Source organism: Micrasema longulum, unplaced genomic scaffold (genome assembly GCF_059751315.1).
Source record: "Micrasema longulum isolate JH-2025_06_02 unplaced genomic scaffold, ASM5975131v1 h1tg002458l, whole genome shotgun sequence".
Lineage (NCBI taxonomy): Eukaryota > Metazoa > Arthropoda > Insecta > Trichoptera > Brachycentridae > Micrasema > Micrasema longulum.
In genome coordinates, this window is record NW_028279602.1 from 54,569 (window position 1) to 72,229 (window position 17,661).

Consider the following 17,661-nt stretch of genomic DNA (forward strand, 5'->3'; position numbering starts at 1 on the left):
TTTAAATATGTTGTCAGGCAGCATAATCTTTAAATATCGAAACTCGTAATACAGCACGTAGGCATCTATATTTTACGAATATCCCAATTCTCGATTATAAAGTAATCGCCAGATAAGAATGCCCACGCTAACACATCTTTTGCACTGTGATCACTATGTTAGTCTAGGCATTCTCATCTGGCGACGAATTTACGAATGAGCTGGATACACTGAGGCAATTAGTTAAGGATATGCAAGCCATTTTCAGTACAAGTTTATATTTTGTCTAAGGAAAGAAACCATTGTAGGAAACTGCTGCGAGACATTGCATTAATTTATATATAGTACTATTAAGCGTGATTTAATTAAAGTATTGTGTTAATGAAATATTTTTTAAATAAAGTATTCTTGAATAATATGCGCGCTTCCACTTTCTATTATGTTGTATCCTAACTCAACACAGGGCTGTTGGTCTTATGGAGTTAGTGATACGTTATTATTTATTATTTATATCACTACAGAGATGGGTAGAATTTTTGTTTCAAGATTATGGATATTCGAGCGTTTACAGGGCTTATGAGCTGTCATAGGTTGGGTTCAAGTGGCCACTTTTATGTAGAATTCTACAACATTCCCTATTCCGCTTATTAGCGAATATCCATATCGGTGACATTTTTGGTTTTTGTATATATGTCATGAAACAAGGAAAGCTTTCGCTAGCGCGTTTGGAGCGCCATCTATGTATTTGATATTGAGGTTAATTATTATTATTTATTTTTTGTTATATGTATTTCTATAGGAATAAATAAAAATATTAACAAATATGCGAAAGGAGAGCGGTTTGCTCAATAGGTGTTTGAATATACTTTTTTCTGTGTCAGCAGATTATGCTTTCTTCAAAATTAGTTTTGTATGCCGTACGTCCGAAGATGGTAAATAAAACGTGGCGCTTTGAGTTTTTGGACGGTTCTAGTTTAAAAAAAATACAATTTATGAAATAAAAAAAAACGTAAAGACTCACCAATGGTAGATATCTATAGTGTGTGAAAACTTATCGCTCTAGTTCCATAAACCCGAGAGAAAATACGGGAATACGTTTCCATGAATTAAAGTCAGACAGCGAATCCCGAGAATTTCACTACCACACGACCGTTAAAAAAGTGATTTTTTTTTGCATGCATTTTTGTAAAGATTCAGATTATTGGCAATTAGAAATCAATAAAAAATATTAATAAAAAAAAATCTCAATAATATGTACGTATTAGATATTGAAATGAAAAGACTGTATGACATTGCTTGGTGGAATCGCATTTTAATTATAATAACAAAAATATGTACGTACATAGTTTCATTCCACTTTCATTTGTAATTTTTGCCAGTGACCAGGTTTCGTCGTGACCAACATCGTCAAACCGGTGAAAGACTAAAAAAAATCATTTTATATAATATATATATAAGAATTTAAGTATGAAGTATTAACAATTATATGATTGATAATCCATGCTTGCACTTGTATATAACATAAAAGTTTGTTTAGTCTCCCATCGCATCGGTCTGAAGATATTGGTCACAACGAAACCCGGTCACTGGTAAAAAATATGAATAAAAGAAGAATAAAACTAAATGCGTATTTTTATTACTATAAGCAAATGTAGAACTAAACAAATTTGGACAAAATCAAAACAGATTCTTAGTAAAAAATATAAAACTTGGCCAGTGAAACTTGTTTCACGTTTACTTTTGTGTGCAACTCGCTTCCATTGTTAATAAATAAATCACATCTTCAAAAAGTTTGGTGTTGTGTAAAATGTATTTTTTGGTATTGAATTTTGATTATTATTGTTCCAGGGTGCACCACAAGTTCTCAGAGACCGACGCTGATCCCCATAACGCCAAGAGAGGGTTCTTCTTCTCCCACATTGGTTGGCTGATGCTGAGAAAACACAATGATGTCTTCGTAAAGGGAGCCGGAGTTGACATGAGCGACCTGGAGAAAGATCCCGTGGTCATGTTTCAAAAGAAGTAAACAATTTATCCTTAAATATGATGGCATTAATATATTGTATTTAACCCGAGACCTCTTGAAGGTAGGCAAATACGATGGACATTAAATGATCAAAATGGTTGGCATCCAATATTTAGAACCAATTGCCTTTAAACTTACGAATCATCGACAGTCCCGTCCCAGTCAGTTCAGATTCCAACTAAAATCCCACTTCTTTAGACTATCATACCCTCAATTTTAAATCTGGAAATATAATATATCAAATGTATTTCAACAGAGAGGGAAAACATTTTTGAGAAGGGTATATGGAAGTCTAGGCATTTACAGGGCTTATGACTTGTCATTGGCTGGTTTAAGTGGCCACTTTACACACTGTGTAACATTCACCATTCTGCCCATGTTTGAACATCCACATTTCCTAAACTCTTCCATCTGTTGACTTTTGTGATCACAAGTGATCACACGGCAGAATGGTGAATGTTACACAGTGTGTAAAGTGGCCACTTAAACCAGCCAATGACAGATCATAAGCTCTGTAAATGCCTATACTTCCATATTCCCTTCTCAAAAATGTTTTCCCTCTCTGTTGAAATAAATTTAAATATGAACAACTCCCTAGGGAGGAAATCCAGCCAGTCTGCAAGCATTTGGACATAATCAAACATTGTATAATATATCACTTTAGTTTAGTTAGAATGTTAGTTTAGGTATACAATTGTAAAGCGCCCTTAAGGTGATTTTTTACAAAAATGGACCAGACTTAAGATTTTGGTTTGTCTGATCATGCCACGTCTGCCTTGGTCGTCTTCGTCTCCCGTTATCGTTCATTTTCGCCATATATGCTTACCATTTTTTCGTCGTCCATTTGTTCTACGTGATCAAACCATCTCAGAGACCCTTTCTTTATCTCATCAATTATACTTGACTCAGATTTACACTCTCGCCTGATTTTATCATTCGCAACCCTGTCATACATTGATTTCCCACACATTCGTCTAAGAGATCGCATTTCAACCACGTTCACTCGGCTTTCATCCTTCCTCTGCCAGTTCCATGTTTCACTTACATACATAAGTGTTGGGACTAAACCTCCGTTGTGCACTGCCAGTTTAGCTTCGATTGACATATTTTTATTAGAAATTACTACAGTAAGTGCTCCGTTCATTTTGTTGCTCGCATTCACTCTCCTTTCAACATCTTTTTCTAGTCTTCCATCTCTTGAAAATATGCTTCCCAGATACACGAATTTTTCTACTTGTTCAAGACATTCGTTGTTTACATTTATTATGCAGTCAGTAACCTCACTCCCCCTTTCACATACCATCACTTTTAACTTACTTTCGTTTATCGCTAATTCGCTCTCCAGGCATATATCATACATCCTAGAGAATATTTGTTGCAAATCATCCTTGCTGCTTGCTAACAGAACTGCATCATCAACATACAAAAAGCAGCTTACTGAAAAATTATCAATTTTTGCTCCAATACCCATACATTCTATCTCTTTCGTTGTCCAAGTATAGATTAAACAACCATGGTGACATTACACAGACCTGTTTCACGCCTTTGAAGAACTTATAAAGTACTAGATATTAGTTAATATAGAAAAAGAATATTATATAATTAATACAGAAACAAAATATAAAAAAACATTATTGGTATGGAGTGATGACTTAAACGTATCCGATGACAGTTAAGAATCCCTGTAAACACCTTATGACAATATTCTCACGAGGTTCTTTATCTGCAAATCCTCGACGAGCTTCTACAAGAAAAACTATTGATCATAACGCTTTATCAATTAATATATACAATATCTCAATATTACTAAAATGTTTAAGCATTTTTTTATCTTGCAGGACGTACTTGGTGCTGATGCCCCTACTTTGTTTTGTCGTGCCTACCTGGATTCCGATCGTCCTGTGGGGAGAGACTGTATGGGTATCCTGGTATGTGGCCAGCGTCTGGAGGTTCACCGTCTCCCTCAACTTCACTTGGCTGGTGAACAGCGCGGCTCACATCTGGGGCAACCGCCCTTACGACAAGTTAGTTCAACTAATTATTTTATTTATCTATCTAATGTATAACATATTGATATTTATTTATTTATTCATTTGTACATTTAATCACAAATACAATTTTATGTTCACTTTACCCAGCTTACAAAGGTACATACCCCGTTCCAAGCTAGACAATTACATTTTAATACATGATAATGGCTTACAAGTTAATAGAAAGCACAGACTAATAAAATATAAACCAACTCGTATACACATTTTGATACATATACACACACACATACACACATATACATATATATATACACATATATACATAAACACATATATACACATACATACATACATAAACATGTACATACACCCATGTGCATACACATACATAAATTCATAAAACATAGACAATTTATTTAATATAATGCGAAACTTCATGATTGCCATATGGTCCCGTGGGTGGTGTCACAGACTCATGAACCAAAGGTCCGAGGCTCAAACCTCGCTAACATCATTATTCTCGGTATTAATTTGAAATTTTGAATATTTCACTGTCCCTGGACAACACAAAGATCTGAATCTGAAACACAAGACTGATAACCTTTACATCCTGTAACAGGTGATCGAGATACGCTGAATTTGATTTTACATCGCAGTGCCCATTGCACCACAGGATGCGGTTAAGTGTTAAATGACAATAATTATTTTAAAATTAATATTTAAAGCACGTACTTTGTGATAAAATATTGAAGTAACAGTCCTTTACTAGAAGTGTTTAATTATGCAAACAGTGTTTTAAGCCACGCCAACTTGAAACCGATAAAATTGATGTTTTACATTAGGCACATTTTTCAAAAATACGATTAATAATTTAGCCTCTCTATTGAGTGTTATGTATAAAAAGTACTCATTGGAACAAAAAAAGATAATGAAATTTTTACATTTATTTAGCATAAAAATATAACAGAAAAGTGGGATAACACATTTTTACTGAACTTCTTAAAAAAGGGATAACCTTTGTTATAACAAAGACCCAAAAATATTTCAAACAATTTTACTTTAAAAAAAATGTAATGCACGAATCAATATTGTTTCTATATTTTTTATGTAAAATGATCTAAACCATATTTTTAAAATACCTTGGCATCTCAGAGTAATAATTTACTAGAGAAGCCACTTACCTCATTGCATAGAACAAAAGCTATCAAAAATTTTGGTTTTGTTTTTAGATTACAACAAACATGTAACGGATGGTTTCGGTTTGCACTTTCAATTCTCGAGTATCTACGTTTCATTGTCATGCTGTAATCTATGGCTAACTTCAATTCATCATATAATAGTTTTCCTCCGTATGGGCGACTCTGTTAGCCAGTGACGTGTTATTACTCTAAGCTTGGGATTTACGATCAATACGAACCCCCAAAATTACACGAAGTTAGCTGCCGTTCGTAATAAACAAAATATGCCGGAAATTTTAGCAAAGGAAGCGTCTTTTGCTGGGTGAATGATGAAACTAGCCAATTACCTCCGCTTATTCTTCCATACAAATAAGTACGCTATACATCTTAAAATCAAGTCAGCTTTTTTAGTATTAAAACAAGCTTGCAGATTACAAATATTATTTTAAGATTCTCGATTTGGAAACTAGTATTTCTATCATTATTTAAGAAATACTAGTTTTGATTTATACGATACCATTGACATATTATGTATCACATAGGATATGTGGAGTTCACAGGGGCCGATTTTGGCATTATTCATTTTAAAAGGAATCGGCTAGTGCTCAGTGTTGTTGATGGACATATTGGTTGAATGTAATTGTAGTATTTGGTGACGCGAGAGAGAGGCGCAAAAGTTATTTCATCGATAGCTTAGAGAGCGCATGAACTGATCCAAGATGGTCCAACAAGGTCAGCCAACACACACTTTACTAAGGACGTTTACTGCCACTTAATATATAATGGAAATCGACTCACCTGTGTTGAAGTGTTCCCCCTCCCTCCACCAGATATTATATGCGGGAATGATGCGGATGTTGAGTTCTTTCTTATTCTGCTTGGTGTTCAGGATTCGATATTGGTTGTGGTGATGATAATAATGCTATTGACACTTTTAGCGGTAACTTTATATGCTAGCGGTAGGAATATTCTTTTTCGTTGTTAGTTTATAGTGCGGATCATAGAAGAAATATTCATTTGTTTGAAAAAAATACAGATGTCAGTTTTATTTGAATATGGAATTTGTGAATCGTTGCAATGCGGTAGGTATTGCCAGGCTGCTCAGGTTCCTACTTTTCAAGGAAAAACCGACAACCAAAACATATAAATGGCAGTAAACATTCACGCGTAACCAGTATTTGTTAATAAACTTTTGTACAAGTATTGTATTCTAATAATGTAGGATAAAGCTACGTTTATCGAGTGGTTGGTAATAATTGTGATGAAAAAAAAAATTACTCCCTCAAGGCAAGATCCGGTCTATCTTAGTGAATTTTTAAATCTATAAAGACTTACACCAAAAAAGTCTAGATCTTGTCTCGAGTTTACAATACGACACAATCGGGACATTGGTGCATGCAAGCCATAGTTTGTGCTGTGTTGATCGAGGAACAGCACATTATTATTTCGCAACCGGCGGATCGGAACATTGAATGCCACTTGTTCCAGTAACGATGGTACATCAATTAAGCCATTCAGCAAATTAATCATAAATATGGAGTCAATGTTATTTCTACGTTTTTGTAGACTTGAGATTTTCAAAATTGACTCCATTTCTCCGTAAGTGTAGTCTCCCCTCTCGAGGCCAGCCATCCATGCTACTTTTCTTAGCAAACGATGATGCATTGATTCGATATGATTTATCCGGCCTACATAGAAGGGAGACCAGATCATGGATGCATATTCTAAAAGATAAATAAATATGCTTTCAAAAGTGCCGTTTTTTACACCTGACATTTTTTCTGCCACACTTTTCTAGACTTTGCACGGTGTCAAAACTGCAGTTAACAAGTACTAAATTTGAAGTCGGTTTAAGTCATATTGCAATAAAGTTATAAAGATAAACGCTAGTGAGAGGTAGGTAATGCATTCGGAACAAGGTTACGATTAGTCAAAATTTCAGAAGACAGAGACAAACAACCATTGACACTAAAAAGGAAAAAAAACAGCGGCTTCGTAAATGCATGTTCAAGATCACATTGACGTTTTACACGAAAATTAAAGTAATTTAACCGGATTATTTTTTCATTCAAGTTTAAAAATTCTCCCATAAGTGGCATAAGTGCATACATGATTCAATTGGGAAATATCACATACTCCGAATACCAATAAAAACATGTGAACTGGATTTAGGAAAAAATAATTGAGTTTTTAAAATCAAGATGGATATTGTGAAGAAATTGAGATTCGTGGCGATGTTCTATTAATATTTAAATGGTCACAAACATAGTTAAAAATTTAACCGAATCGCGACGTATAAAGGGCGTGCAATGCAATGAACAGTTTTCGCGGGAATTGAAAATTATAAATTAAAAAATATTTTTTATGCTACTTAGTAAAGAGAACAAAAATATATTTTTTGTACTCGCCGGTGTTTTATAGAATTTAAAAAATAACATATTTCCCTATCGCGTTTGCATTTTTATGTCTCTTGTTTTTACTTATTTCGTTACATGAAATTATTTCATTCTTACGTACAATTTTTTTCAGCAGAAATTATCAAATGTTTACGTTTTTAAAGATTTTTTGGTATTCTGAACACAAGTTAATTATGATAGCAGATATCATTAATTTATCGTATGATGACCTAATAGAAAATTTAGACACACTGCATTTGGTATATCAGTCGTCTCCAATAGTTATTATATCTGCCATTCAACTGAGCGGCTAGGCTGTTTATTAAATGCCAGCACCAACTGAATGGCTAGGCCGTTCGTTGAAAAAACGGTCGATCGCATAAATAATGAAGATGGCTTAGTAGTAAAATAAATGAAAACTTCACCAAAAAGTCAACAGATGTCGCCTGTGAGAAACTGTCAGATAATTTAAGAGCACATCTGCATTGAAAAGATAAATACAATTTCTGAAAATTGTGTAGATGTTAATATGATAGTGTTGAAAGTGATCGCTTCAACCACCAATGACTGATCACAAGTCTTGTAAACGCCTAGATCTTCACATTCCCCAAAGATTTCTTCACCTCGGCTGAGACGTCTTCTACAAAATAATTATTTTCCACATCTTTTTTGAGATAAAGGTAATAAACCAAATATTTTTCTAGAGATCGACGTCCTTTTCAGGTACATGTACCCAGTGGCGGCGCGGGCGTAGCGTGCGCTCGCACCCGGAGCGGTTTTCAAATGAGCACCCCCAAAATAAAACAACAAATTACAACAGGGATGGAGAATACCTTAAATAAGGGAATATGGAAGTCTAGGCATTTACAGGGCTTATGACCTGTCATTTGTTGCGTTGCCTAATCGCGTTGCCTAGTATGTGAAATAATTCAGTCAGATGAATTATGTCATCTTTGCGAAAATAAACCGTTCTATAATTTTGAAAATTCTGTGTTGATTATTTTGTAAATCCCCTTTTTAAAAATGTGTTTACTTATTTATTATTTCAAATATATTTTTGACATTAAAAAAACGTTATTAAATGATGGAAAAAATGACTTGCGAGTACTGAAATAACAATAATTAGATTAACGTTATTAATTTTCTGTGTCGGTGCGAATTGGACCAGTTTTGTGACTCGATAGCTGATTTCAGGTTAAAGTCCTGAATAAGGGTATCAAGTAAGGCGGCCTCCGTGGTATAGCGGTGAAGACGCTTGAATCACGCATGGAAGGTTCTGGGTTCGATTCTCGGTGAGAACACAAATATTGAATGTGATCTTTCTCAAGCCTGGGTGCTCTGTGCTGTAATTTACCACTGTAATTGGGCCTTCTGGCCTGTTATTATTATTATTATTATGGATAACTTATATAGCGCCATTTTCGTAATAAAATACCTCAAGGGAGCTTTACATAGTGATTTTATTGTTAAATTAATTTAATTGAAGCTTTTAAATTTGTAATTTAATTAAAATAATTTATTTTGTTGTCTCATGCTACGGATTTATTCAAATGATTTAGAGAACAAGTGGGTTTTTAGTTTTTTCCGAAACATCACTTCACTTTTACTGTTATGGTGCAAAAATAAAAATGTAGAGATAAGTCCACCTCGTAGAGTAGTGGCTGGCGTGTTCGCCTACCATGCTTGAAATCCCGGGTTCGATTCGCGATTTAGAGTTCCTTGATCATTTTTGGTAAGGTAAGGTAATAAGTCTTACGCTTCAGGTGCCACTGAACGAACGATGTAATATTGTAATGTAAAACTGACTTGTAAACAAATATTCACTTCTTAAATTTGAACCTTTACTGTTCAATAAAACAATCATGTAATACACATAATTTAAAAAGGCAATAACTTAAAAGAAGTATTAAACCTTGATACTCGTCTGTGACAAAATATCACCATGAAATCTTTCGTGTCAGTAATTTTCCATAATGGCTGAATTAAAGCTTGACTGCAGCTAGGGTCTGAACAACTGGCCCTTTCGGTAAACCGGTTATTCATAAGAAAAAAAAATGGTTCCAAAATAAAAATACGGGAAATTTTAACCATGCAGATAATTTTTGTCATAGTAGGTATTGCTCAAGTCTAAAATTTTTAATCTCAATAATTTCATAGGGGTGCAATACACTCTTGTCCACACATTGAATTTGTCCACAATTTTGGAGATGATAAATTGAATTCAATTTATTTTCTCATTTAAAGATGCTTTAAAGATTCTTCGCATCGTTTCTTGAATCCCTTAAAATATGTTTGTTTTTATTTATGTTTTTTCTTTTAAAAAAAATTGTTGATATTATTTTATTTTATTTTTACATCTGAGCATGTTTTACATTCTTTATTTATTTTTTTACATTAATTTTAATTTTTAAACAACTTCTATTTACGTTTTTTTTTTCTCTTTTTTGTACTTTAATTAATAACCTTACATATAATTACTTTAGTATATGAAAAATTCACTGGTCCATTAGAGTTAAGTCTAACTGTGTAAAATATAAAACTATGTAACGGTACTGTATGTTTCCTAAATAAAAGAAAAATAAAAATAAAAAAAACATATGGACATACTTAAAATAAACCAATTGGTATAGAAAGAGGTATAAAAAGTATTTTAAGGTGTTGCATTGCCTATTAGGTGAAATAATTCAGCACATCAACAAAAATGGAAGAGTTTAGGAAATGTGGGTGTATAAACATAGGAAAAATGATGAATACTACACTGTGTGAAATATGGCCAGTTAAACCAGCAATAAGTCATGTAAATGCTTTGACTTTCATATTCTATTCTCAAAAATATTTTCACACTCTGTTGCAATTATTTAAAATCTTAATGACTCATTAGGGACGGAAATCCAGCCTTTCTAGAAACATTTGGACATAATCAAAATATTAATGGCACAATTGGTCGTTTATAAATATGCACATTTCGTCGTGATCGTAGAACAATGACGTATGTGTTATAAATGCCACATTGACTATTTTTAGTTGTGGTCTTAAAAATATTACATAATGGTTTTATTATTTGGTTTGGAAAAAATAATATACATATTAAATAAACTAACACAAGTATTAAATGACAGAATAATAAAAATATCATAATTACCGTTCCGCACCTAATGGTGCATAGGGCCACAGCATTGGTACACTAATCGTAGTGTATCTTGATCATTTTTGTAACATGAAGGTAAGGTGATCAGTCTTACGCTTCAGATACCAGTCTAGGGACTATGAAATATTCTTGTGTAAAAACACCCCTTTAAATTATATTTTACATCAACCATGTCGGGAGTCAAACCCTTGCATGTTAGGCAAATGCGCTGACCATTACACCACGAGGCTGAAAAAAAAACATTTACAAAGCACAAAATAATATATAATGAATACTTTTTTTTAAAGGAATAACCTGCTCAGCCTCTATTTTGAGGCTTGTCAGCAGATGGGATAGGGGAGATATAGAAGAGGTAATGAAAAATATACTACAATACCCAGACCAATTGAGGAAAAAATCTTTATTGGATTTTCTTCTTGCAAGTGGCGGGAATCGAACCGGCGACGCCAGTTTCACAGCGAGCCGTCTAACCAATTGCACCACGACGCTTGTCGTACATTAGAAAAAATACTTATTTTTTACCCCTTATTGTACAGTACAATGCATTGTGTATATTTTCCAAAGATGGTTTTTGTCGCATCTATCTATGTAGGTAGCCCCGTACTAAGAAAGATGAAGGTTTATGTTTATGTGTATCAGTGGCGAGCCGTGATTTATTTTATTGGTAATCTATTAAAAATGTTCATTAATTTGTACTACATATAAGTACTTACATAACATGTAAGTAATGTTATTATAAATTACTACTTTTTCTGTGGTTCTGTGAAAATCAACTAAAATAACAATTATTACTAACCACGCGATATACGTAGCTTTTATCAACACTATTTTATTAGAATACTAAACTTGTACAAAAGTTTATTAACACATACCACAATGACATTCAACAGATATTTTCATTATGATCTGTCATTGACAGTACTGTCAAGACTTGAGCACTGGCCGATTTCTTTTAAAATGAATAATGCCTAAAACGGCCACTGCGAACGCCACCTGTCCTATGTGATACATAATATGTCAACGGTATCCCATCAAAGAAAAATAGTCCTTCGGAAATAATGTTCGAAATACTAGCTTCCAAATAGAGAATCTTCTAAAAATATTTGTAATCTGCAAGTTTGTTTTAGTACTAAAAAAGCCGACTTGGGTTAAAGACGAAAAATACAGCGTACTTTTTTGTATGGAAGAATAAGCTGAGGTAATCGGCTAGTTTTATCGTTCAGTGAGAATGGACTGGGTGCTGGCGCTGGGCGCACTTCATAGCAATTACAATTACTTTATATATTTTCCCATAAACATGGTTACTATAAATTATTATAATTTAAAGTCAAATATAATGGTAAGCTGTGCATAATCGCTTAATTTGACGATTCGCCCCTGATGTGTATGGTGTGGTATCGGTAGAGTATGGCGCCCATAGGCAGCACAGCAAAAAGCGACATTTGAACGTAGCTATGCAGAAAGCAGCCAGTCCACAAATTTGAAAAAAATATATATTAATGTTATCAGGTGCAGTAAGGTCAATTCTATGTTCTGCTAAAAACAGCCAGACCGCTTTCATACAAAAAACTGTATTAATCACCTTCTGAAAATGGTGTCGGTTACAAAAACGACAACCTTTAATTTTCTAAAAACACCCATTTGAAAAATCTTCCGGTTCTTCAAAAATCATTGGAAGTGGTCAAATACATAATAAAATTCTTGTTTGTCATATAAAAAAACTAATGTTTTCATTGTTTATCATTTGTTAAAGTCAAAAACATTCCAAATGTTGTGTTGACTGGATTATTCAGTCTTTTCACAAAAGTGCTATTATCTCAGTTTCACTTTTCTATAGCTGGCTGCTTTCTGCATAACTACGTTCATTTGTACTTGTCAAGTTGTGACATAAAATGTATTTAAACAAAAATTAAGCCGCTCTCATGTTAAGTTGAAAAAAATCACATGCGTCGTTGTTCCACGATCATAGCGATTTGAGTAAAACCAATTTGTAATACCGGAATTCACCGGTGACAGATTTTACCGGTATCACACTCCCTAACTGTGACGTGTCAATGACAGATCGCATTTAGGAATAATATACATATACAGGTAGTGTGTGAGTGTCATCGTTTGACCTCCACACTGACGACCACGATACTGTCAACTTGACTTCATTTTACGAGTAGATACTTTATTTTTCTCTTGATTACCTCAAACTTGTAAACGGCTTCGTTTTGCTAATAACAGGCTTTTTAAATTGCAGTAATATCCAGTATGCGTTGCCTCAGCTTATGTCGACTCGTACTTACGACATTTCTAAAAAATCTAATTTCTATGTAAAAACCTTTTGCGTTTTACGATGTACGCATCTGTAATGTTTTCAAAATGAAGCATGATTATTAATTACATTTTGTAGGGTGTATCCCAGCTTTTTCGCTCATATTCCGTGTTAAGCCAAAATTTACAAAAATATTTTAGATTCCATCAGAAAGAAAATAAATATCCAAAATTATCTACTACTAACTTATACTATAAATTAAATTGTAATGACCGACCTGATCAAAATTTTCAGTTAAACCCGAAATCGAATTGGGATTCGGTTCTTGTTTCGGTGGAAATTGAACTCGAAACTTATTTAAATATATAAAAAGTCAACAATGTTATGAGTATGTTCAAATATTTGTAGACAGGCTGGATTTCCCCTCTAGATGGTTAAGATCAAAATTTGTTGCATCTGAGATGAAAAATATTTTTGAGAAGAGAATTTGAATGTTTAGGGCTTATGACCTGTCATTGGCTGGTTTATGTGGCCACTTTACACACTGTGTAACATTCACCATTCTACTTATGTTTGAACGTCCACGTTTCCTCAACTCTTCCATGTGTTGACTTTTGTGGCGTTTTCGAAGAAAATGTGGATATTTAAACATGGGGAGCAGTTTTGTGAAGAAAATGTGGATGTATAAACAGAAGCAGAATAGTGAATATTACACAGTGTATAAAATGGCCACTTAAACCAGCCAATGGCAGGTCATAAGCCCTGTAAATTCATTAGCATTCTTATTCTCTTCTCGAAAATGTTTTCCCTCTCTGTTGCAACAAATAACTTAAAAGTCACTTTAAAACGCCCAAAACTAGGCGTTTTCATTGTTAAATATTACGAGTTCATTTAAATAAGCGTTAAGTAAAATACACAATGAAATAAAATGCATAAATTTAATGAGTAAATATGTTTATTTTTAATACTTTTTAGATCGTTGTTATGTTATACACATCATTTATAAGACTCCGTGGCCGAAAGTCGAAACAAACTAAAGGTTACGCGGCCGAGTCATAAGCCATAAGATGCACCCGAGTACAGCCGAACATATCCCAACCACAGGTTTTGGCCAACTTTTGTCCGAATCGGAAACCCGTTTTACTGGCCGTAACTGGCTGAAACAGAAACTTCGGTCGGTCATCACTAAATTGTAATTTAAAAATATAAATTAATGTTATCATTAATAAAGCAGTAATGTCGGTTAAATTGTCTGTTCAAAGTTTAATTTGTGGTTTTCATATTTGACATGGAGATTTTTATTCATGTGTGTTTTTCATCTTTTCAGGAACGTCGGAGCTACTGATAATGTCTTCGTTGGGGTGTCTGCTTTGGGAGAAGGATGGCACAACTATCACCACGTCTTCCCTTGGGACTACAAGGCGGCTGAACTTGGAAACTACAGCTCAAACCTGACTACTGGATTCCTTGATCTGTGTGCCAAATTAGGTAACCAAATGAATAAAACAAATGCCTTCCTTGAAAACGAACCCTTTTACATAATGCTGATAACCAACAGCTAGTGTAAAATTGTTCCCTCAAGAAAACAATTCTTGCAACCATTTGTTTCCATCCATTTTTTAAAGAATGATACTGATTGCGGCAACGCTAACAATAGCAACTAAAAAAAAGAACCGAAGTAAACTTTTTGGTATAGCAAAAAAAATAATGAATATAGAAAAATTAGAGAAAGTTAGCCGTCTATAAGACGTCTATAAGCTATTAAATTATTTTATACAACATATTGCCAGCTTGTTTCTTAACACCAAACAAACATAAAATGCGTCGAATTAGTTTGATTTATTCCACTCAGTAGTCCAGCACTTCAAAGAACTCATGGCTGGAGGGCGAAAATTAATTTACGGGAAACCATCTTAATAGATCTTGGCGTCTGTGTCTGTCACAGTGACGCCAGAAATAATAATACAAATGTGTAAAACAATATACATATTATGCAGAATTAAAAAGATTTAAGTTAAGTGCTCAAATGGTTTGATAGTTTTAGGAATCAATACAATTCACGGGCTACCCAGTTTATCGGCACTCTTTAATTTGAATGTCAAAAATAAGACTAATAAGTTTTGCCGCGTTCTAGAATTCAACGATACACCGTTTGTGATAAATATAATGCGTGTAGTCTGCCGCCAGCAAAGCAGCCAGTTATAGAAAAATGAATAAATAAATAAATATGAAACTGAGATAATAGCACCTTTGTAAAAATAGTGAATAATAAAGTCTACACAACAGTTGGAATGTTTTTGACTCTGACAAAAGATAAAAAATAAATACATTAGTTTTTCTATTATACAAACGAGTATCTTATTATGTATTTGACCAGCTTTAATGATTTTCAAAGTACCGTTAGATTTTCCTAGTGCTAAGGGTGTTTTCTGCAAATTGAGAATTACCAGTTCTGTGATCGACACTACTTTCAGAAGGTGATTATTACAGTTTTTTTTGTGTGAAAGCTGTCTGGCTGTTTTAAACAGAACATAGAATTGACCTTTCTGCACCCGATAACACCAAAATCTTTTTTTTTTTAAAATTGTTGACTGCCTGCTTTCTGCCTTCAATCGTACTATGGAGAATTTTACTGCCTACTGCTGAGCCAATTTGGAATCCGATGGTTCGGTTGTGTTTTTCGAAAGAGACAGGGCAAAGTTTATTGTCATGAGCTTCCAAATTAGAATTTAAAGTCATGTTGCTAGTATTTATTTCAATAAATATTTGACGTCAATTTTAGAAAATTAAATGATTTTTCCACCTTTGCTTAAATACAGCATTTGGTAATGATGCCAAATATCTGTAAACAAAATAATGCAGTGAGTTAGTCGATCGAAGTTGGGTACCGATATTTTTTTCTAATTTTCTATAGATTATTATTATTCAAGCATTAAAAACATATTCATACAAGTGTTTCGAACTATTAAAAAAAAAAAATATATATTAAACATAAACGTATCTAATTGAGATATAGAGTGAAAATTTGTCATTTTCAATTTCAACTTCTTTCAGGTCTCGCTTACGACATGAAAACTGTATCAGTGGAGATGATTAAGAAAAGGGTGAAGAGGACAGGAGATGGTACCCATCCCTTCAGCAAGGAAGAACTGAAGGCGAAAGATCCCTTCGACCATGCTCATCCAGAGAACCCCGTCTGGGGATGGGATGACGTAGACATGACGGAGGAAGACAGGCGATGTGTAGAATTCTCTCACAAGAAGCTGGAATAAAAAAGAAGACTTCAGAAACTCAACAGAGGCCTCCAACAGGGTCAACGAGCGAGTGATTTTGAAATACTTAGATAATTCATGACAAAATTTTATTTATTGACATGACAATAATGACCGTAAACGTAGACAAAACACACACATATTCTTGACATGACAAAATAGTAAAAATACTTGGGTTTTTTTATAGTGTTCTTTTACACATCATTTTGGTGATTTAGTAGATTTAAAAAAAATACGAATCCAACAATATTTTGAGTAGTTCCAAATGCTTGCAGACTGGCTGGATTTTCAACCTAGGGAGTTGTTCATATTTAAATTTGTTGCAACAGGCACACAGTGTGTAAAGTGGTCACTTAAACCAGCCAATGATAGGTCATAAGCCCTGTAAATTCCTAGACTCTCATATTCCCTTCTCAAAGGTGTTTTCCCTCTCGGTTGCAACAACTTTAAATACGAGTCCATTTTAATTTCAGGCATTGGATTTTAACTGTTTTAAAAAAGGACAAAAAATTCACAGTAAAATTAAAATGTTAACATTGGTTTAATTATTTATTTATGTTTTTTTAACTTCACAAAAGTTGTATTTTGGGATAGCATCTAGTTTATCTAAGAATAGAGATGTAGATGATGGTGTAGATGATTTTATTTAAGAATTATTTTAATAAAAAAATAGATTATGTGCGATTGCGTTGTTAAATTTATATTAAAAATGATGGTAAAGAACTGATCATTCAAGTTGTATAGATATACTTTATCTTGAATAAAAAACGTTGTTTTATAATCATGACTTTTTTTGCTCAATTAGACTTATTTATTATTTGTATATTTATAAAAATCTTGGTATTACAGATACCTAAGTTTTTCTTTTGCTTTTATGTTAAAATTCATAAATGATTCTCTACTAATTGATGTATTTTACGAACCGATTTTCATTAAAACTGAATATTTATAACCTATGCAAAGATAATGACAGATTTCGAAAAATATATTTTGGCAAATATATTGTGCGTACAATTAATAACAGATATGTTATTCACATTAAAGTGATATTATTTAAATTTAGGTTTATTTATTTTTTAACTCTCAAAAGTATTAAATTTATCCATGATAGTAATAATAATAATAATAGTTTATTAAGAAAATTACAGTATCTTTATCTACTACATTTTTTATGGTAATAGATATCTCTGGATAAGTGTAGTCTGCCTAACTAGGTACAACCTGTTTTAAGGAAGACATTTTTTCGTGTGGAGCTAAATAAAGAAAACATGACTACCTACTAGTGAATTCATTTTACAATATTAAATATCCTTTTTTTTATGAAATATATTTCAACAAATGTTCTGACTTCTGTTTACCATTTATCCAGTAACCATTTATTTGTAAATGTTTAAATTGGATACGAGTCATG

The 17,661-nt window shown here is 33.2% G+C and overlaps 1 protein-coding gene across 1 annotated transcript in view; it reads left to right on the top strand.

Moving 5' to 3' along the window:
• The window catches only part of LOC148272152 (acyl-CoA Delta-9 desaturase-like), a 39,070-nt gene extending 22,042 nt beyond the window's left edge, over positions 1–17,028 (top strand). Inside the window, exons 4-7 of the mRNA XM_088240454.1 lie at positions 1,828–2,001; positions 3,844–4,029; positions 14,306–14,466; positions 16,033–17,028. Of these exons, the coding sequence (XP_088096580.1) occupies positions 1,828–2,001; positions 3,844–4,029; positions 14,306–14,466; positions 16,033–16,250 (739 nt within the window). The 3' untranslated portion in view covers positions 16,251–17,028. The remainder of the gene's footprint in view (positions 1–1,827; positions 2,002–3,843; positions 4,030–14,305; positions 14,467–16,032) is intronic.
• Positions 17,029–17,661: the final 633 nt, after the last annotated feature.